Source organism: Jaculus jaculus, chromosome X (genome assembly GCF_020740685.1).
Source record: "Jaculus jaculus isolate mJacJac1 chromosome X, mJacJac1.mat.Y.cur, whole genome shotgun sequence".
In the NCBI taxonomy this organism is placed as follows: Eukaryota; Metazoa; Chordata; class Mammalia; order Rodentia; family Dipodidae; genus Jaculus; species Jaculus jaculus.
In genome coordinates this window covers 42,796,407-42,818,690 of record NC_059125.1, presented here as the reverse complement: position 1 = coordinate 42,818,690, position 22,284 = coordinate 42,796,407, and the positions used below count along the sequence as shown (strand labels likewise).

The following is a 22,284-nucleotide window of genomic DNA, read 5'->3' as shown; positions in this document are numbered from 1 at the left end:
GACTGAATTATGTGGTTCACAAAAATGAACAACCAAGACAATTTTTTTCCTATCGTTTTCTGCCTGTTATCCTGAAAACTGGTGTGGGGTGCGTGTGTGTGTGTGTGTGCAGATGCATGTGCTCTATGTGCACACATATGGAGATCACAGGAGAATGCTGAGTGCCTTCCTCTATTGCCGTCTGTTTGGTTTCCTTGAGATGAAGCCTCACTGAACCCAAAGTTACTGCTTTTCCATCATACTGAATGACAAATGAACCTCAACAATTTTCCCATTTCCACCTCCCACAGGATTGGGGATACAGAAATGCATGGCCACACACAGCGATTCACATGAGTTCTGAGGATTGAGCTCAGGGCAGATCTAGATCTTCATGCTTGAGCAGCAAGCTTTCTTACCTACTGAGCCACATACCAAGCGTTCTCTTTATTTCTTAAGATTAATAAATATGTGTGTACGTATATGATGTGGATGTCAGAAGACAACCTTGTTGTTTATCCTTTCCTTTACCCTTCTTTTGAGACAGAGACTCTGTTCGTGGTGTTATTTGTTAGTTTCTAGATAATCCAAGCTCTACCTCCACTTGCTGAAGGTAGACATGCTCGGTTACAAAGGCATGCAGCTTTATCACATGGGCACTAAGTAGAACCAAACTGTTTGTCAGATTTGTAAGCAACTGCCTTTAACTACTGAGACATCTCCCTAGACCTCTTTTAAATTATTCTTTGTGGGTATGTGCATGCTGTGGCATGTCTGTGGAGATCAGAGGACAACTTTCAGGCCAGTACCTATTTTGAGGTAGGGCCTCCTGCTATTTACTGCTCCATTCGTGAACTCCCTGGGAATTCTCATCTCTGCTTTCTTCCTATAGGTACACTGGGAAAGAAGCCCACCAGAGCTTCTTGCTTTTTACATAGGATCTGGAGATTCAAACTCAGGTTTTCAGAACTGCACATGAAGTACTTATCCACTGAACCATCTCCTTAGCACCTTTTACTTTTCAATTTTTCAAGATAGGGTCTCACTCTAGCCCAGGTTGACCTGGAATTCACTATGTAGTATCAGGCTGGCCTTGAACTTACAGCAATCCTACCTCTGCCTCCCAAGTGCTGGGATTAAAGGTGTGCGCCACCACACCACCATGCCTGGCTTTCCTTAGGTTTTGCTGTTCTTTTGTCCAACTTGTTGCTATAAATTTGATATTTTTTTGGTTTATTTTTATATATTTATTTGAAAGTGACACACAGAGAAAGAGGCAGGGGGGGGAGAGAGAGAATGGGCGTGCCAGGGCTTCTAGCCACTGCAGACGATTTCCAGATGCATGCGCCCCCTTGTGCATCTGGCTAACATGGGTCCTGGGAAGTCGAGCCTCTAACCGGGGTCCTTAGGCTTTACAGGCAAGCACTTAACCGTTAAGCCATCCCTCCAGCCCCAATTTGATATTTTTTTAAAACTGTTACTACTTACTCAACTGAAATTTCCCCCTGAATTTTTAGGTTGTTCATTCCTAATGATGGGCTAGGGAAATGGCTCAGTAAGAGCACTTCCTGTATTTATTTACTTATTTGTCCTAGGAGAGGACAGTCTTTCACCGTATGTAGTACATTTGATAAGATTAAGAAGTTTTCATCTGCTCTTGGCTTGTTGAGCATTTTTATAATGAAAGGGCCTATTTTGTCAAATGCTTTGACTACCTCTATTGAGATGATATGTGTGTTGTAGATGTACATGTGGTGTATGCAAATGTATACAGATGCATATACTATACATAACTAAAATTTATTTTAACATTTTTACCCAACAGAATGCTTTTCTTTTTGGTAAGGACATACTCTTTAAGTTGATATTTTCTTTTATATCAATATATTTTATTCAATGGGTTCAATTACTTTCACCCAATTTGGGACAGTGAAAGCCAAATCCTGTGCTCCTTTTGCATGCTACCATAATTCATTGAGCACTCTACTTTTTGGAGTATGATTTGAAAGATTATTTTGTACTTTTTTATTTTTACAAGACAGAGAATGAATTGGCAAGCCAGGGCTTCTAGCCAACTCCATACACGTGCAGCATTTGTGCACATGTGCAACCTTGTGAGTCTGGCATATGTGGACCTGTAGAGTTGAATGTAGGAAGTTCTTTTTCATTTTATTTTAATGAGTCATTTTGTAGTTTTGTAGCTGCATCTAAATATTAAACTGATGGTGAATGACAGTCCTGAGGAAATCTTTTTGTGTGCATTGGGCAAGTGTTCCTAAAAGCTGCCAGTGTTAGATTAAGACATTGGGAAGAGGTAATGGAAGTTGATAGTCCTTAGCAAAACAAAAGGGCAAGTATAATCTACAATGAGACAACTCAACACCACCCAGAAAAAAATCTTGTCAATAAGTGTTCAAAAAATCAGTACAATGACCATCCTAGAGTGAATTTAAAGCTTCAGTGACAACTGAAAGATACTATGTTCTACACACATATGAAAATCTTTACAGAGGGTTTTGTTAAGAATCAGTAATGAGAACATATGAGCAAATACTAGAAGATTTTAATTTGTTCATTCCTTTAACTGAACAACATTAAAGCAGAAGGGAGCCTTAGCAAGTATGCAACTGAGGATATGCTTCAGATGCTAGCCGAAATTAATGCTTGGGAAATGGTTATCTGAAACTGGGAAGACAAGTAAAGAGTGGAAGCCTGGAGTTCACCTCCAATAAGACTCATGGAACACTTACTGTGCACAGGAAAAACACCATAATCTCATAGAATTGCAAATTCAGAAATGTTGGTAGATTTACAACAGAAGTGATTTAATGTAAAGAGTTTAATAGAAGATTTTTACTAGCTTTAAAATTACCCCTATCAGGCTGGAGAGATGGCTTAGTGGTTAAGTGTTTGCTTGTGAAGCTTAAGGACCCCAGTTTGAGGCTTGATTCTCCAGTACCCACATAAGCCAGATGCACAAAGTGGCACGCACATCTGGAGTTTGTTTGCAGTGGCTGGAGGCCCTGGTGCACCCATTCTTTCTCTCTCTCTTTTTCTCTATTTGTCGTTCTCAAATAAAAAAGATAAACAACAAAAATTACCCTCATCCATAGATACATGGGTATTAAAAGAACAGTGTAAGTTATAGGAAGGAATAGTATGAAAATTAGTTAGAAGCACAAGGTCTATGCTGTCAAAATGCTTATAAGAAAATACCCAATGCTTACTATGTAACAGAAATTGTTTTGTAACCTGCTCAAAGTCATATAGCTAATGTTTGGGGCATGTTTCAGGCCTAGGCAATACTATGCACGAATTACATATCTTACTTTGTAGAGATACAGATATAAGAAAAGAAAAACAATCTGAAGACTGAAAATGGTCTTGAAAATGACCATGAAATTAAGATGAGACAACAATTCATATAGAATTTGACTAAAATGGAGAAAATTGAAGTGAAGCTGAATTACACATACATCATCTCTTGAGTACCCAACAATTGTCTCCAATCTTTGATAATGAAATGCAACACGATGTATAAGAAAAGAACGTAAAAAAATCAACAATGAACCAGATGAAGTGGTGCATGCCTTCAATTCCAGCACTTGGGAGGCAGAGGTAGTCCGGTCACTGTGAGTTCAAGGCCAGTGTAGGACTACTGATAAAATTCTAGATCAGCCTGGGTTAGAGTAAGACTCTATCCACCTCAGGAAAAAAAAATCAGTAGTGTAGCACATAAAATTTATGACTTCACTTTGGGATAAGGGTTGCGCTGACAACTCTGAAGGCTTTGTATCACAAAGAAAAGATCATAGCAGAGTCTGAGGAATGTCAAACCGAGCCCCAGTAAAATTACCATTTGTAAGGTAATTAATGCAAGAAAGAAGTTGCTGCTATTTCTCACAGCTCATTTTATCTTGTAACACATACCTCTGGCATACAGTCTCATGCTTTCCATGTAAGTGGCAAGGTTTTCTGCTACCAAAGTAACTAGGGCATGATTGTGCTGAAGTTGATTGATTAAATCATGTCGATAAAATACATGGGGACTTCGCTGAGTTTGACTGAAACGAGAAGAACTTAACAATATAATTAGGCAATTAAACTCTGTTGTAATCAAAAGAGTTCATACTATCTAAATTCTTAGCAACTAATTAAGCTTTAAAAACTAGGTTTTTTTCATGTACTTTTAAATGACAATTCTAAGCAGTTTGAAAACAAACATCTATATTCTCTTAACTCTATTCCATGAGAGTCATTCTTCAGAATGAGTGATTTCTATTCTTATATTAAGGTAGTCCTTGAGTTAGGTTACATGATGATGGGACAATTGTAAAACAAGATGGGCTGGAGAGATGGTTAACAGTTAAGGTGCTTGCCCATGAAGCCAAAGGACCCAGGTTTGATTCCCCAGTACCCACATAAGCCAGATGCACAAGGTAGTGCACACATCTGGAGTTCATTTGCAGTAGCTGGAGGCCGTGGTATGCCCATCCTCTCTATCTCCCCACCCCTCAGAGAATTAAATCAAATATTAAAAAATTAAAACATTTTTTTTACACAACTAGCATTGCAATTGCGAATACAGAGTTTAATCATTAAGTTACTCAAGGTACATATTAGGAGCACTTGGTTTGCAGCCAAGTTTGTCCTTAAAGTGTCACCAGAAAGACACCTAGTTCCTTTCCAATTTCTTTTGTTACTTAACATCAAAACATACACAGAATGAGACATACTCATAGAGTAATGCAGAGCTGTAACAGATCTAGCCATTTGTATCATATATTTAAGAAAAATATGTTCCTAAGATTAAACAATTGAATTGACACACTGATTCCATTTGTGAATAATTTTCCTACTACATTCAGCTTTTTTTCTCCTTACATTATTTTTTCCTTTTCATGCTATTAGTTCCAGTTCCATCCATTACCAGAAAATATGAGAGGAAAGTCATTTCAGCAAACAAATTTTGGCATCCAGAACAGTACATTTGAAGATTGTGATTAAAAAGAAGGAGGCTGGACAGATGGCTTAGTACTTAAGATGCTTGCTGCAAAACCTAGCGAACCAGAATCAACTCCCCAGTACCCACGTAAAGCCAGATTCACAAGGTGGCATGTAAATCTGGAGTTTGTTTACAGCGGCTGGAGCACCCATTCTGTCTGTCTCCTACCTCTCGCTCTCTGCTTGCAAATAAATAAATAAATGTTTTAAAAATTAAAAAAAAATAAAAATAGTTTTAAATTGCATCTTTCCATCTTCCATAATTTACATGTCTTTGCAACTCAGTCTTCTAAATTAACTTAAAAAATTGAATACTACCTTGAAAAACCAAAATAATAATAATAGTTTATTTGCAAGCATGATGGGGAAGAGAGGGGAGAAAATGGGTGTACAAGGGCCTCTTGCCACTGCAAACAAAGTCGAGATGTACGTGCCACTTTGTGTGCACCTGGCTTCACAGGGGTACTGGGGATTCAAACCTGGGTTGTTAAGCTTTGCAAGCAAGTGCCTTTAATGGCTGAGCAATCTTTCCAGCCCCCTAAAAATCATTTTTGTTGTTAGTCTTCAAGGTAGGGTCTCACTCTAGACCAGGCCAACCTAGAACTCTGTATTCCCAGGCTGGCCTCAAACTTACAGCATACTTCTACCTTCTGAGTGCTAGGAATAAAAGCATTCACCACCATGCCCAGCTCCTAAGAATCTATCTATATATATATGATCTTTATTTTATTCATATTCATATATATATATATATATATATGAGTTATTTTATTCATATGAGTGATATAATTTATTTGCAAGGAAAGAGGGAGAATAGATGTGCCAGTGCTTCTTCCCACTACAAACAAACTCTAGATGTATGCACCAGTTTGTGCATCTGGCTTTACATGGGTATCTGGGAATTGAATCTGGGGATGTTAGAGGCTTTGCAAGCAAGCCCCTTTAAATGTTGAACCATCTCTCTATCCTAATATAGGATTTTTTTGTTCCCAACTAACCCTTCTCTTCTGTGTGTCACTCCACTTCTTTCATTACAGTTAGTTTTTAGCTGGGTGTGGTAGTGCATGCCTTTAATCTCAGAATGAGTTCAAGGCCACCCTGAGGGAATAATTCCAGGTCAGCCTCCTGGGTGAGAGCTAAACCCTACTGCAAAAATAAATAAATAAATAAGACAAAATCAGTTTTTACCACCTTTTCAACAAAATAAGTAAAAATACTAAACTTGTTTACCATTAAAAATCTTACCTCAAATTTTGAGGTGCTTCACCAAACAAACTACAAATTTCTCTAATTTGTTTCAGTGCAGGAATAACCCACTTGTCATTTGTGCGAAGTTCTTCTATAAAGCGGTCTATCCATTGTATCTTTTGGGTATCCCGGTCCTTAAACAATTTCAATATTTTATATAAATCAATATTCAGAAAAAATATAAATAAAAATAAAATACTCAGGAAATTTCTACCAGGCATCTAAGTTGGGGTATATTAAAAGCTTTATATGTTAATTTCACACTACTAAAACTCTGAGAATTAAAATAAATTCAATAAAGTTTTTGATTTTAAATTTGCCTGAAGGTAATGAGTTTTAGCCAATGTTTTAAGATGGCTTACCTTATCAGAATCAAGCAACATCCTGATGAAAAGTTTTGCTAATCAGGAAACCATTGTAAGGAAAAAGGCCTAATTTCTCTTACTTCTAAAGTTCCTGCTCAGCTTTATTATTTTATGATTTAAAGTCATCATTTTATCACTCAGTTGACAATATCACCACTACATAGCCTATTGTAGGTACTTTTCCCCAAGGAGGGTCAGATGGTTTATAGTACCTTGATAGAGAGACCTCAGTAAAGTAAAAAGGCTATTAACAGTCAATTCTTGAAGATCATTTAAAAGTAATATCAGAATAACATGAAACTATCCTGCAATTAAGATATTTTAACCATAAAGGAAAAGAGAAATGTCACAGAAGTCAGTAAAGCGGCACCCACCTACCTGGGAACAACTATAATCTAGTATTTTTATGTGGGCACTGAGAGCAAGGTCCATGATATCTACTGGCACATCATCACTGTGGGCCAGGTTCCATAGAAGGTTCAATACTTTGTGTGCCATCACACCATCTTTATCATCTTCTGCAAGACGACGAATCAGCTCAAGTAGCTTTTCACGTTGCTTTTTACTTGCATTTGTCCAACTAGCCTAGGAAAACATTTAAATGGCATGAAAACAAACCATATTTGGTTCTCTCTCCTTAACTGAAATGTTATTAGGTTTACTATATATTCATCAGAAAATCCACAGTGATTTTTTTTTTTAAGGTAGGGTCTCACTTTAGCCCAGGCTGACCTGGAATTCACTATTGTAGTCTCAGGGTGGTCTCGAACTCATGGCGATCCTCCTACATCTGCCTCCCAAGTGCTGGGATTAAAGATGTGTACCACCAAACCCAGCTCACAGGGATATTATTTTTTTTTCTTTTTGAGGTAGGGTCTCACTCTAGCTCAGGCTGACCTAGAATTCACTCTATAGTCTCAGAGTAGCCTCAAGCTCAGAGCAATCCTCCTACCTCTGCCTCCCAAGTGCTGAGGCAAAAGGCATGCGCCACCATGCCCGGCCTACAGGGACATTTTTTAAAAATGAAAATATTTTTTATTTATTTGAAAGAGAGAGAGAGAGAAAATATGAATATGAGCATGTTAGGGCCTCTAGCCACTGCAAACCAACTTCAGATAGATACATGTGCCTCCTCATGTATCTGGCTTTATGTAAGTACTGGGTAATCAAACCTGGGTCTTTAGGCTTCACAGACAAGCACCTAACTACTAAGCCATCTCTCCAGCCCCACATAGTGACATTTTAAAGACAACAGTAGTATTTATAAGAGAGAGCTAAATCATGGGGGTGGGGAATTCAATTTACAGTTAAATAGCTACAACTTCATGATGCAAGTGTTACTGGTATTTGGGTCTGAAAATTTCTTTGTTGTAGGGGCTAATGCACTGTAGGATATTCAGCAGCATCCCTGGCTTCCACTTAAATGAATCCAGTACCTTTCAGTCCAGTATCAAATAACCATTCCCTAGTTTTAACAACCGAAAACATTTCTAAAAATCACTAAATATTCTAGGGGTGAGAGGCAACTACCTACAAGAGCCTCTCATTGAGAAGCGCTGTCTTAGTGTGTATGTGCTATTTGGTACATCATAGAAGATGGTAAATACAAACTGAAATACCAAGATTTTCGCAATAAATCAAAGGTGATTACAGAGCACTGTGCTCTACATATGTGAAAACAAAGTCTGTGGCCAAGTCCAAGTTATTAACCAAGAAAAAAATCCTAATTTACACAGAATATAATATCATCACAATCTAGAAAAAACATTAATCTAAAACGATTAAAATGGAGGAGGTGGGGGGCTGGAGAGATGGCTTAGCGGTTAAGCACTTGCCTATGAAGCCTAAGGACCCCGGTTCGAGGCTCGGTTCCCCAGATCCCACGTTAGCCAGATGCACAAGGGGGCACACGCGTCTGGAGTTTGATTGCAGAGGCTGGAAGCCCTGGCGCGCCCATTCTCTCTCTCTCTCTGTCTTTCTCTCTGTGTCTGTCACTCTCAAATAAATAAATAAATAATTTTTAAAAAAATAGAGGAGGTGGTTTCTGAGCTGCTGGTGTGACGTGTTCGGCGCTTAGCCCAGCAGGAAGCGGTAGCAGCTAAGTTCCCGGCGCCAGCCTCGGCCCCAGATCCTTTCCTGCTGCCGCCATGCTTGACTTCTTCACCACCTTCTCCAAGGGTGGGCTTGTGCTCTGGTGTTTCCAGGGAATGAGCGATTCCTGCACCGGGCCTGTTGATGCATTGATTCGTTCTATACTGCTGCAGGAACGGGTATATAACAACTCCTTCACCATGAGGTCCTCCACTCAAGTATAAACTGGACAACCAGCTTGAGTTGGTGTTTGTGGGTTGGTTTTCAGAAGATCCTAACACTGACCACGTAGACAAATTGACAGATGATGTGCACTGGCTGTTTCGGGACAAGTACCACACAGAGATCCAACAACTAAGTGCTTTAAGTCAATTGAATGGCACTTTTGATTTCCAAAATAACTTCCTACAGCTCCTTCGTGAAGTGGAGGAGAGCAGTCAGATCTGGACTCCCACTACCATGAAAAAATTTGGAGATTCTGAAAAGGCCAAGAAACCTGTGAGGTCCATGCTTGAAACATGAGGGGAAAAGGCCACAGAAAAAGCAAAGAACAGCAAAAAAAAAAAAAAAAAAAAAAAATTAAAAGAAAAATAAAAGGAGGGGGCCAAGAAAGAAGGTTCCGATGACCCCTTGAATACCAGCAAAATAGCCCCTGCAGAAAATCAGGTCTCCCTTTGGGGACTGAAAATGGTGAACTTTCTAAAGAGGAGTTAATATGCAGGAAGAGAGAAGAGTTCATTCAGAAGCATGGGAAGGGTTTGGACAAATCCAGCAAGTCTACGAAGTCAGATGCTCCAAAGGAGAAGGGCAAGAAAGCACTCCAAGTGTGGGCACTGGGAGGCTGTGCTAACAAAGAAGTCTTGGAGTATGTCACTCCCACCACCAATGGAATCCCAGCGGCTGTCCTATCTGAAGATATCAACTTGATTGGGGGATCTAGGCCTGGTGGGCAGCTTCAAGATCTGGACTGTAGCAGCTCAGATGATGAAGAAGCCACTCAGAACTCCATAAAACCAAGTGCTGCCAAGGAGAGTCCAGGTGGCATGTTTGGGATGCTGAAGGGCCTTGTGGGTTCTAAGAGGCTGAGTCGTGAAGACGTGGAATCTGTGCTGGATAAGATGCGTGATCATCTTATAGCTAAGAATGTGGCTGCTGACATGCTCCCCAGCTGTGTGAATCTGCTACCAGCAAGTTGGAAGGGAAAATGATGGGGACGTTCAGCATGCTGACTTCCACGCCAAGCAAGCTGTACAGGAGTCCTTGGTACAGATTCTGCAGCCACATCATTGTGTAGACATGCTTAGGGATACAATGGATGCCCAACGTCGCCAGCATCCTTATATTGTCACGTTCTATGGTGTCAATGAAGTGGGAAAGTCTACTTGTTTTGCCAAGATTTCCTTCTGGCTTTTAGAGAATGGCTTCAGTGTCCTCATTGCTGCCTGGGATACTTTTCATGCTGGCGCTGTAGAGCAGCTGCACATACACACTAGGTGTCTGACTGCCCTACATCCCTCTGAGAACCATAGTGGCCGCACAATGGTGCAGTTGTTTGGAAAAGGTTATGGCAAGGATGCAGCTGGCACTGCCATGGAAGCTATTACCTTTGCATGTGGTATTGGTGGATACAGCTGGCCACATGCAAGACAGTGCTCCCCTGATGACTTCCCTGGCGAAACTCTAATTACTGTCAATACACCTGACTTGGTGCTGTTTGTAGAGAAAGCCTTAGTAAGCAATGAAGCCATGGACCAGTCGGTCAAGTTTAATAGAGCCTTGACTGCCCATTCTATGGCTCGAACATCTCAGCTCATTGATGGCATTGTCCTTACCAAATTTGACACCGTTGATGACAAGGTGGGCGGTGCTATTTCTATGACATACGTCACAAGCAAACTCATCGTCTTTGTGGGCATTGACCAGACCTACTGTGACTTACACAGTCTCAATGCCAAGGCTGTAGTGGCTGCCCTCATAAAGGCTTAATGTGGCTGGCTCTCACCTAATGCCTAATACCAAATTGCCATGTGCCCCAAGTCCCTACTCCTGTATCAAGAATGTGCTCTACAATGTGAACCTGACTGCAATGATAAAGTGGTACCAAGGAGTGGGATTGCTGCTAGACACCTGACTGTGGCTTTGGCCTTTTGCTTGAGTATTTCTTTGCTATGCTCAATGCCATCTTTTGCAGTGTGAATGTTATTCTATGCCATTATGGGTTTTTTTTTAAAATTTTTATTTATTTATTTGAGATAGACAGACACAGAGAGAAAGGCAGATAGAGGGGGAGAGAGAGAATGGGCGCGCCAGGGCTTCCAGCCTCTGCAAACGAACTCCAGACGCGTGCGCCCCCTTGTGCATCTGGCTAACGTGGGACCTGGGGAACCGAGCCTCGAACCGGGGTCCTTAGGCTTCACAGGCAAGCGCTTAACCGCTAAGCCATCTCTCCAGCCCCCGTTACGGGTTTTCTGAGGTTATTTTTTGGTATTATGGCTCAGTTAAAAGATCTTGGACTATGGAGGTGTATGAATATCATTGGAATTGATTAAAACTATGGGGACTTTCAAAGTTGGATGAATGCATTGCATTTTACATTATGTATAGTTATCAGTTTATGGGGGCCAGGGGCGGAATGTGGTGGTTTGATTCAGGTGCCCCCCATAAATTTAGGTGTTCTGATGCTAGGTTACAGCTGATGGAGATTTGGGAATTGATGCCTCCTGGAGGCAGTGTATTGTTGGGGGCAGGCTTATGGGTGTTATAGCCAGTTTCCCCTTGCCAGTATTTGGCACACTCTCCTGTTGTTATGGTCCACCTTACGTTGGCCAGGGGGAGATGTCCACCCTCTGTTCATGTCATCGTTTTCCCTGCCATCACAGAGTTTCCCTCCTCAAGCCTGTAAGCCAAAATAAACCTTTTTTTTTCCTTCAAAAAAAAAAAGAATGTGCTCTAGAATGTGAGCAACCTGTCTTCAAGAGTAGTACAAAGGCAGAGTGAAGAGGGAACTCCGAGGACTTGAAGATCCTTCTTTCGAATCCCACTCCCTACGGATGAATCATGTTACAATCACTGCCTGATGACTCTTCTTCCCATGAACTTTCCTCTTCCTACTCAGGAATCCCCTTCACTCTGCTTACAGCTTTGACCAATGGTTGGAAAACCCAACACCCAGAGTTTTGCTAATTAGTGTGATCACAAAGCCATTTGTGCTATGGAGAAGTTTGAAGCTCCCCCCCCCCCGCGCTCCACTGGGTTCAGTGGTGTCCAAAGCCAACTCTGGGTCTTGAATGGCACCCCCTCCCTCAAATACACAGCTTTCAGGTCCCTGGTGACACGATGACAGACATCTCACTGGCAGTACATTCTTAATTGCTGCTAATTCTCTGATAAACTCCTACCCCATTTTTGCCCCAAAGCCTCACTCTGTTATAAATGAAAGGTGAGCCTCACTTCTCCTCAAAGGGAGCTGAGCTGAGCTGCTGTGTCACATAGGCTTCTCAGCCTTCCAACTCTTCCCTACTCCCAGAATCCAGAGTAAGCTTTGCATGTGCACCTTACTGGGAGAAAACAACTGTCAGAAAGGGAACGTGTAACCTCCTCCCCCACCCAACCTTTGGCCTCCTGATCAGGTTCTGGCTTTCCTCATCCCGCTCATCTACAGTGCCTGGTAGACAGTGCTAAGTTGAATACAAACTCTTGTTAAGACATGTCCTGGCCAGGCGTGGTGGCGCACGCCTTTAATCCCAGCACTGGGAGGCAGAGGTAGAAGGATCTCCCGTGAGTTCGAGGCCACCCTGAGATTCCATGGTGAATTCCAGGTCAGCCTGGACCAGAGTGAGACCCTACCTCAAAATAAATAAATAAATAAAAATTAAAAAAAAAAGACATGTCCTGTAGCTTGGTATTACAGATGTGCAATAAGGTGAAGGCTGTCTGCCCAGAGAAATAAATAATTTATATTAAGAAAATTCATAAATAAACTAAAAAAAAGATTAAAATGGGGCCAGGCATGGTGGCACACACCTTTGATCCCAGCACTTGGGCAGCAGAGGTAGGAGGATCACTGTGAGTTCAAGACTACATAGTAGATTCCAGGTCAGCCTGAGCTAGAGTGATACTTTACCTCAAAAACCCCAAAACTTTAAAAATTAAAAAAAAAAAAAGTTGGGCGTGGTGGCACATCCCAGCACTTGGGAGGCAGAGGTAGGAGGACCGTTGTGAATTCAAAGACTACCCTGAGATTACATAGTGAATTCCAGGTAAGGCCCTACCTCAAAAAACAAAAATTAAAAAATTAAAAATTAAAAAGCTGAGCGTGGTGGTGCATGCCTTCAATCCCAGCAATTGGGAGGCAGAGCATTGCTGTGAGTTTGATGCCACCCTGAGACTACATACTGAGTTCCAGGTCAGCCTGGGTTAGAGTGAGACCTATCTCAAAAAAAAAAAAAAATTAAAAAAAGATTAAAATGGAAGCACCACCAGCCTTCCAAAATGATGTTTCAAATGTCAAGTTAATAAAATATCATTATCACAATCTTGAGAGAGGAAGGGGCAGTGGAGGCCATAGGTTGATGACAGAAGTCATCTTTTATCCCTTCATCATCTTATTTTAATGAGACAGAGTCTCTCACTGAATCTAAAGCACACTGATTTGGCTAGACAAGCTAGCCAGCAATCCCCTTGTACATCATAATGCCTAGCATTTTACATAGATGCAAGGGATCCAAACTTAGATCTTCATGCTTGTTTGCAAAGCAAGCGTATTAGCCATGGAGCCATCTCCCAGCCTCCCTTCAGTGCTTAAAAGGCCAGGAATAGTACTAAACAAAAATGGGAAATGTTTCATGTACAAAGTTGCTAATCAGTTTTTATTGGGAAGTCAACCAAAATGAACCTAATAGCAAACATTAGAATGATGAAAATCCTTTACATTGAATTATGAAATAGTGTTTACCATGGTGAATATAATACATCTTTAATTTCTCATAGCCTTAGCCTGCACAAAATAACAGTAAGAATACAGGACTGAATTTTAGTTGTTTCAATTAAGAACCTCTGGCTAACATTACAGAAACAGGCAAGACCTTTCTTAAGAAAGAAAGAATTTATCATCACTTACAATTTCTCTAGCAATTACTCAGTGAAGCTTCTATTGATAGGCACCAAGAAAAGAAACATAAAGGAAGCTGTTGTTTCAAATATTTAAGAAATAGCAACAAATTACAATTAATGAAGCACAAGGATCCTGAATCAAACTTTGAAAATGAGGTATAACCTGACACATCTATTTTTTTGCAATATATATACCTGACACATCTATTTTTTTGCAATATAAAGTGATTATTTTTTCATGTACTCATCCTTTAGTGATACAGACTATGATAGTTACATAGGAAAATTTAAAAAACAAAACTGTCCAAAAGCAACCATAAGTGAAAGAGGCAAACACACCAGCAAAAAGTTTTAAGTGTTAAACTAAGACTCAAACAGGCAGTCACAAAAAAGAACAGCTCAAGAATATATTATATTATAAAGAATATATTATAAAGGGCTGAAGAGATGTCTCATTGGTTAAAGGTGCTTGCATGCAAAGCTTCATGGCCTGGGTTCTACTCCCCAGCACTCTTGTAAGCTAGATGCACAAAGTGGCACATGCATCTGTATTCCATTTGCAGTGACAATAGGCCTTAGCATGCCTATCCCTTCCCCCTTGCAAATAATTTTTTTTGTTTTTTAAAATATTTTATGTATTTATTTGAGAGAGGAAGAGGGAGAAAGACAGCAAGAGGGAGAGAGAGAATGGGCATGCCAGGGCCTCCAGCCACTGCAAACGACCTCCAGACGCATGTGCCCCCTTGTGCATCTGGCTTGTGTGGGTCCCAGGGAATAGAACCAGAATCCTTAGGCTTCACAGGCAAATGCCTTAACCGCTAAGCCATTTCTCCAGCTCCCGCAAATAACTATTTTTTTTAAAAATCTCTTTTTTTAAAAAAAGAAAGATATTCAGCAGGGTGTGGTGGTGCACACCTTTAATCCCAGTACTCAAGAGACAACGGTAGGAGGAGGATCACCATGAGTTTGAGGCCACCTTGAGACTACATAGTATACTCCAAGTCAACCTGAGCTAGAGTGAGACCCTACCTCAAAGAGGGGAAAAAAAAAAAAAGATATTCAGTCAAAGGTGGTGGCACATGCCTTTAATCACAGTACTTGGAAGGTTGAGGTAGGAGGATTACTGAGTTCAAGGCCAGCCTGAGACTACATAGTGAATTCCAGGCCATCCTGGGCTTGAGTGAGACCCTACCTCAAGGAATAACAAAAAAAGATATTCAATCTTATTCTGACCAAGGATATAAAAACAAGTATCATAATGTCATAATAAGGTAATACTTCATATTACACAAACTGTCAAAAATACAAATGCTGACAAAACCAAATGTTGTCAAGGAGGAAAATCTTTCAATGAGACTATAACTGATAATAAATGAATTTAAAAGCAAATACTTTGAAGTCACATATTTAAAAGCTACACTCTGGACCAAGTAAAATCTAAACAAGAAGAATTAATTTGGTTTCAACCTACAAATGACTACAAATTGACCCAAATCATGCTTCATTTAATCATCTTTAGCTGTGCATGATGAGGCACTACTGTAACCTCAGCACTCAGGAAGCTGAGGCAAGAGTCTCATGAGTTCCAGGCCAGCTACACAGTAAGACCCTATCTCAAAATGTCATAATAAAATTTATTATTTTGTACTCTTAAAGAAAACTAAAACATGAACATTCTTAGCAGAAGCTTTCAAGTACTCAATAAATATTCATTAAACCAAGAGCAAAATCATAAACAATTATATAAAGGTCATCCTTGGAAGAGATGGACTCAGGGGATGTAATGACAATTTCATTTCTTTCCTCCTGTAGTCTTTGCCATCACGGATCATGTATCACCATTTAAGAATATCATCTTAAGATTTAGAAAAAAATGACTATTAACAGTAGGGCACCCACAATAAATACATAATTTCCTCAGCTGTTTTTAACATATTTCAATGGATGAGAAAGTGTATAAAGGTTTTATTTTTGTATGCACCAAATATGTAAAAAGATATTTTAAAACATATAAAAGATTAAGTTGATACTTTTAAGGGAAAAAGTGGTTACATTTTCAGCAAGGCACTGATTTACATCTTTAATGTGCTTAAGATTCACCAAAGAAATTTGGTTAAAATACAGATTCCTAGGCTTCATCCATAATGACTGATTTGATATGCCAGGGGTGGAAGTCAATAGACAGATATAATGAATTAATTCTATTTTAAATAAAATGACAGTAACTTTACTATGTTAGCAATTACCTTAAAGCAATCAAAAAGATGATCAAGTTGTTCAGGAGAAAAATCCCATGCCAATTTTGCCAGTAAATCATGTACATTCTTTACAATGGCTTCATGCTTCCCTGCCTGTTGAAAAATAAAACCAAAGATCATAGCACACTAGACTATGAAAAACAAGAACCTTCACTTCATAGAAGTCTGAACAGTAAGTGTTTTAGACCTAAAACCTGACCACGCCACTTCTGCAAATACCTGACTAATATGTACTTTGACAACTCATATGAACTTTTACTACAATTTATTGCATTTAATATTATAAATAGAAAAATAAGGCATACTACTGAAAATGGGAACCTTAAATTTTTCTAGATTTTCTATGGATAAAAAACATTCAAAGCATTGTCATCTAGAATTCAACAATGCTTCTTAAGAGGTCTATGAGAAAAAAAAAAAAACTATCATTAAGATCATTGAAGGAATTAGTTTCTGGCTAATCCTTCTGAGAAGTTCTTTGGAATAATCATTATAATTTAAAAATTTTTTAAATAATCATGTCAGCCAGATATGGTGGCACACACCTTTAATTCCAGCACTTGGGAGGCAGAAGTAGGAGGATTGCCTTGAGCTAGAGTGAGACCTTACCTCGAAAAACAAAAACAAACAAAATCCAAACAAAACCAAGTCATTTCATTCTCCTGCTATTGGAGGCTTTGTAAGTCTACCAAGTCAATGGTATTCTTCCAAGAAATTGATTTCATCAACTTATTTGTGCAGTACTTAGTTAGGAAAGTGCTTTCCAATTGAGCAATGGCTCCAGCCCTTAGCCTTTTATATACAGGACAATCCTAGATAACCTAGGTTGACCTCTAATTAACAATCCTCCAGATTTTGCCTCCTGGTTAGTGAGATTGCAGGTGTACGTAACTACATCCAGTTTTATTTATTTATTATTCTACTTTTTGCCTATTTAAGACCACCTACAAATGACTAACTTTAATTAAAAAAATAATGAGTGTTTACATAGTACTGGAAATTTCCTAGCAGAATTTCTATAAATATAATATGCATTTAGGTATCTTGAAAAATCAACACAGGCCTGCATACCATGTGATGGCTAATGTATTTTATTAGTCTTTAATAGCTTTCTTTTAGAAACTAACACAATTACCACCTCAAAATCCTTACCTGTGCTGCCCAGATGTTATCAAGATCTTGCAAGGTAAGAGCCTTTTCTTTGATGACAAAACGAAGAATCTTCTCTAGCTTCTCTACGTACTGTGGCTGATGAAGACTATCTCGCAAAACTATGGACAAAATATTGTTCTGCTGTATCCATTCCTAAATGTAATTTAAAAGTTGGTTTCAAAGTGGAAATTAAACAGAAGTTTTCTTTTAAAAGTACCATTCACATTATTAAACAGTATCAAGTAAGAATTTGAAAATAAATCACAAAATTGTGTTATCAATCATTTTTTAAAGGATTTTTTATTTTATTTGAGACAGAAAGTGGCAGGGGGAGAGGGAGAGAGAGAGAGAATGAATATGAGAACGGGCACGCCAGGGCCTCTAGCCACTGCAAATAACTCCAGACGCATGCTCCACCTTATGCATTTGGCTTATTTGGGTTCTGGGGGGAACCAAACCTGGGTCCTTAGGCTTTGCAGACAAACACCTTAACCACTAAGCCTTTTCTCCAGCCCTGTCAATCATTGTTTTGAGATAGGTCTTGCTATGTAGCATAGGTTGGTGGCAAACTTGTGATCCTTCTGCCTCCAAACTTCTTTTACAGGCTGAGATTAAAGGTGTGTGCCACCACAACCACCCACATTAATTTGTAAAAAAAATTTAATTGTGCACTTACAAGAATATCCCCATAAATTATAAATATTCAAATCATTATGTACTCAAAGGTAGGGGAGGGTCTGCATAGGCCCCTGCTTCAACTGTCAGCACCTAAAGACAGAGACTAGTTCATTTATCCCAGAAAAACATATTTTATTTTTATTTGCTTAAGAGAGAAAGAAAGAAGGAGAGATAAGAGAATGGGCCTGCCAGGGCCTCCAGCTGCTGCAAATGAACTCCAGATACATGTGACACCTTGTGCATCTGGCTTATGTAGGTCATGGGGATTTGAACATGGGTCCTTTGGCATTACATGTAAGCACCCTAACTGCTAAGCCATCTCTCCAGCTCCCAGAAAAACATTTTTTAAGTGCAACAATCATGAAGCTGTAGGTAGGATGGGCACAGGAATCAAGCTTGGCATCTTTGAATCCTTTACATCAATTCTGCCTCAGAACTGTTTTAATCTTATTTGGGTGCGTAAGAAAATACACTTTTAATCATTTATACTTTTATTTGTTCACTGATCACCATGTGCCAGACATTATTATTACTGATTCATTACCTCTTTCATCACTGGATGAACCTACTGAGAATTACATTATTCTACTACAGAACAGTAAACAGGTATGAAAGCGCTGGCACTGAAATCTGAATCAAGTTTGCATACTTTCACTGTCTGTTCCCATATACTATACAAAGTTGTTGCTTGGCTAGCATTTACCTAACTTCTATAGTAATAAAGTGCTAACTTGTGACTTACAGCAATGTCAACTGCTATAAAAGATTCTATGTACTTGAATACAATTTTCTGTACTTTCTCTAGGACAAGTAACAAGCTCAAGGACCAACACCAACTTAAGACCACATCTTGTGTACCTCTGTACTTAATTTTCCTAAGACAGACATGCATATCACATGAAGAGAACCAGATGTCTACCACCTGATCTCCTCAATCAGGGACAATGTTTAAGTACTCTCCACATGTCCTCTTTTTGGTGAAGACTGAACATGGGGCCTTACTGAGCTCTACCTCCACATTTTGAAAGTCACATTCTAATTACTATTTTTCCTACTATGTGATCCCTGGGGGGTAAGGATCTTTGCCCTCTATAGTTTTCATGGCTGTTATAGTTTATGCTAAAAAAAGAGGTTTTATGATTTAAGTGTTAACTCACTCATATTAAAACTACAATATCAGGGGCTAGAGAGATGGCTTACTGGTTAAGTCACTTGCATATAGAGCCTAGAGACTCAGTTTTGATTACCCAGCACCCAAGTAAAGCCACATGCACAAAGTGGTGCATACAGCTGAAATTCAAATGCAGAGGTCCTGGCATATTCATATGCTCTCTCACATTGCTTGCAAATAAACTTATAAAAATTAGGGATGGATGGGCTAGAGAAATGACTTAGTGGTTAGGGCATTTGCCTGCAAAGCCAAAGGACCCAGGTTCAACTGTCCAGGACCCATATACACCAGATGCACAAGGTGCCACATGTGTCTGGAGGCCCTGGTGTGTCCATTCTACCTGCCACTTTCTCTCTCTCAAATAAATAAAGATAAAGTAAAATAAAAATATTAGAGCTGGAGAGATCACTCAGTGGTTAAAGACACTTGCTTGCAAAGCCTGATGGCCTGAGTTTGATTCTCCAGTCAGTACCTCACATAAAGCCAGATGCCTAAGTGTGGTGCATGTATCTAGAGTTCATTTGTAGAGTTCCTGGTGAACCCACTTCCCCTCTCTCTTATATTTATTCATATTCTCTCTTTGCAATTAAAGATATTTTAAGAAAACAAACAAATAAAAATTAAGAAAATCTACAGTAATGCTGGAGAAATGGCTTAGTAATTAAGGTGTCTGGCTGGAAAAACTAAGGACCCAGGTTCAACTCCCCAGGACCCACATAAGCCAAATGCACAAGATGGCACATGCTTCTGGAGTTTTGTTTGCAGTGGTTGGAGGCCCTGGCACACCCATAGGCCTCCTATGGGAAATAAAGATTTCTAAATTTTCAATAGCAAAATGATGTGCTTTAAGAAATGAAATTCTCACCAGGCATGGTGGCACATGCTTTTAATCTCAGCACTCAGAGGCAGAGGTAGGAGGATCACCATGTGTTTGAGGCTACCCTGAGACCACACAGTGAATTCCAGGTCAGTCTGGGCTGGACTGAGACCCTACCTTGAAAAACCAAAAAAGAAATTCTCAAAATCAAGATAAAATAGTAATCTGTATAGCTTTTATTTCAGTAACTGTATCTCTTATTTTGACTTATGTTTTCAGAGAAAAAGTCTCACTATGTAGCCCAGGTGAGCCAAGTCCTTGCAAGTGAATTTGTCTACCTTTGCCTTCTCTATGCTGGGATTACAAATGTATATCATCATGTCTAGTCTTGTATTTCCTATTTTCACACCATTAATTGGAATTGCTCAAATGAGGAAGAAACCACTTCATTCATTGCGTATCAGATTGATACTACCTCATCCATCTCATCCAAGATTACTTCTATCTGCTCCATTTCAATAAACTTCCCAATTCTTTTATTAAAAAAATATTTATCTACTTGTAAGCAGAGAGAATAAGAACACCAGGGCATCCAACTGCTGTAAAAGAACTCCAAATGCATGTGCCACTACATCTGGCTTCAGATGGGTACTAGGAAACTGAACCTGTGTTATTAGACTTGCAGGCAAGTGCCTTAACCACTAAGCCAACTCATCAGCCCTTCTATCTTTTTTAAAAATTTTATTTTATTTTATTTCTTTTAAGCAGAGAGATAGGAGACAGACAAAATGGACATGCAAGGGCCTCCAGCCACAGCAAACAAACTCCAGATGCATACTCCACCATGTGCATGTGGTTTTACATGGAAACTAGGGAAATTGAACCAGGGTTGTCAGGCTCTATAGGCAAGCACCTTAAGCAATGAGCCATCTCTCCAGCCCTTAAGATTGTTTTTTTAATTTTTTTTTAAATTTATTTATTTGAGAGCAACAGACATAGAGAGAAAGACAGATAGAGGAAGAGAGAGAGAATGGGCGCGCCAGGGCTTCCAGTCTCTGCAAACGAACTCCAGATGCGTGCGCCACCTTGTGCATCTGGCTAATGTGGGACCTGGGGAACCGAGCCTTGAACCGGGGTCCTTAGGCTTCACAGGCAAGCGCTTAACCACTAAGCCATCTCTCCAGCCCAAGATTTTAAAAAATATTTATTTGTAAGGAGAGAGGGAGGGAGGGAGAGAGCAAGAGCATATGAATGGGCACGCCAGGCCTTCTACTCAATGCAAATAAACTCCAGATAGCATGTTCATCTGTCTTTATGTGAGTACAGGGGAATAAAACCCAGGACATTAGGGTTTTCAGGCAAGTACCTTAACCACTGAGCCTTCTCTCTAGCCCACCCTCCCTACTTTATTTTTTTTCAAGGTAGGTCTCACACTAGCCCAGGCTGACCTGGAATTCACTATATAGTCTCAGGGTGGCCTGGAACTCAAGGTGACTTTCATACCTCTGCCTCCTGAATGCTGGAATTAAAGTAATGCTCCATCATGCCTGGCTCAACTTGCCTGTTTTTATACAAATCTCTCTAAGAAGCTAATAATTACTTCTCACGACTATATTCAATACATTTATCAGAGACATTTTAAGCCAAAAACTATTACTTCCAAGTAGTAACAGACCTTGTTATTACAAAAATTTCTCAGGATTAACAACATTGTCAATCCATCAAACATCACTTAATCTTAATTTTTAGCTAGTAACTCTATCCTTAAGTAGATATTTAAGGAATCAAAAGACTTACTGCCATTCTCTCAGCTGTGAGCCACTCTTCCTCCTCCGGATTACCATGCCGATGTGTATAGTATGATACACTGGAAATCACCTTATTAACTTCATTCAGTGCATTCATCTTTCCATTGAAAGAAGAAATTTGCAATAATCTGTAAGAGAAATTCATTCATAAGTATGATTCTAAAAATTCATGTACAGTATTATTTCCAGCAATAAGTAACTTACCTAAGTATCATTTTTAACCTAAATATTTCTAAGTTCTTTACAGTTTCTTCTTGTCCAGGAACCCGTGAAGCTAAATTCTTCAAAGATTTAATAATCATAGAAAGAGCATCATTTTTGGCTTCATTCTTTGCTTCTTTTTTCAATTCTTCATCAGTTAAGTTTTCTAAAAACTGTGGGACCATTTCTATTATTGGAAGAAAGTACTTTTTCACTGTATGAAGAGTAAGAAACTCATAGCACTGTCCAAACGGTCTGAAATAAGAAAGATACAATACTTCTATAACTCAATCTCTTGAAAACAAATGTGCTCTCATACTGCATGCATTACTTTTTTGGTTTGGGTTTTTGAGGTAGGGTCTTGTTCTAGCCCAGGATGGCCCGGAATTTACTATGTCAT

The 22,284-nt window shown here is 39.4% G+C and overlaps 1 protein-coding gene and 1 pseudogene across 4 annotated transcripts in view; one reads left to right on the top strand and one right to left on the bottom strand.

Annotated features, from left to right (window-relative positions):
• Usp9x (ubiquitin specific peptidase 9 X-linked) overlaps positions 1-22,284 on the bottom strand; it is a 162,091-nt gene that overhangs the window by 83,285 nt on the left and 56,522 nt on the right. For 3 of the 4 annotated variants that reach the window (XM_045140215.1, XM_045140214.1, XM_045140216.1), the window contains 7 exons: positions 21,888-22,139; positions 21,673-21,811; positions 17,210-17,362; positions 16,046-16,150; positions 6,975-7,181; positions 6,229-6,365; positions 3,910-4,058 (listed from right to left, as the gene is read on the bottom strand). In XM_045140215.1, coding sequence (XP_044996150.1) covers positions 3,910-4,058; positions 6,229-6,365; positions 6,975-7,181; positions 16,046-16,150; positions 17,210-17,362; positions 21,673-21,811; positions 21,888-22,139 — 1,142 coding nt within the window. The remainder of the gene's footprint in view (positions 1-3,909; positions 4,059-6,228; positions 6,366-6,974; positions 7,182-16,045; positions 16,151-17,209; positions 17,363-21,672; positions 21,812-21,887; positions 22,140-22,284) is intronic. The other variant, XM_045140217.1, reaches the window with a different exon arrangement.
• LOC101616156 lies at positions 8,744-10,673 on the top strand (annotated as a pseudogene).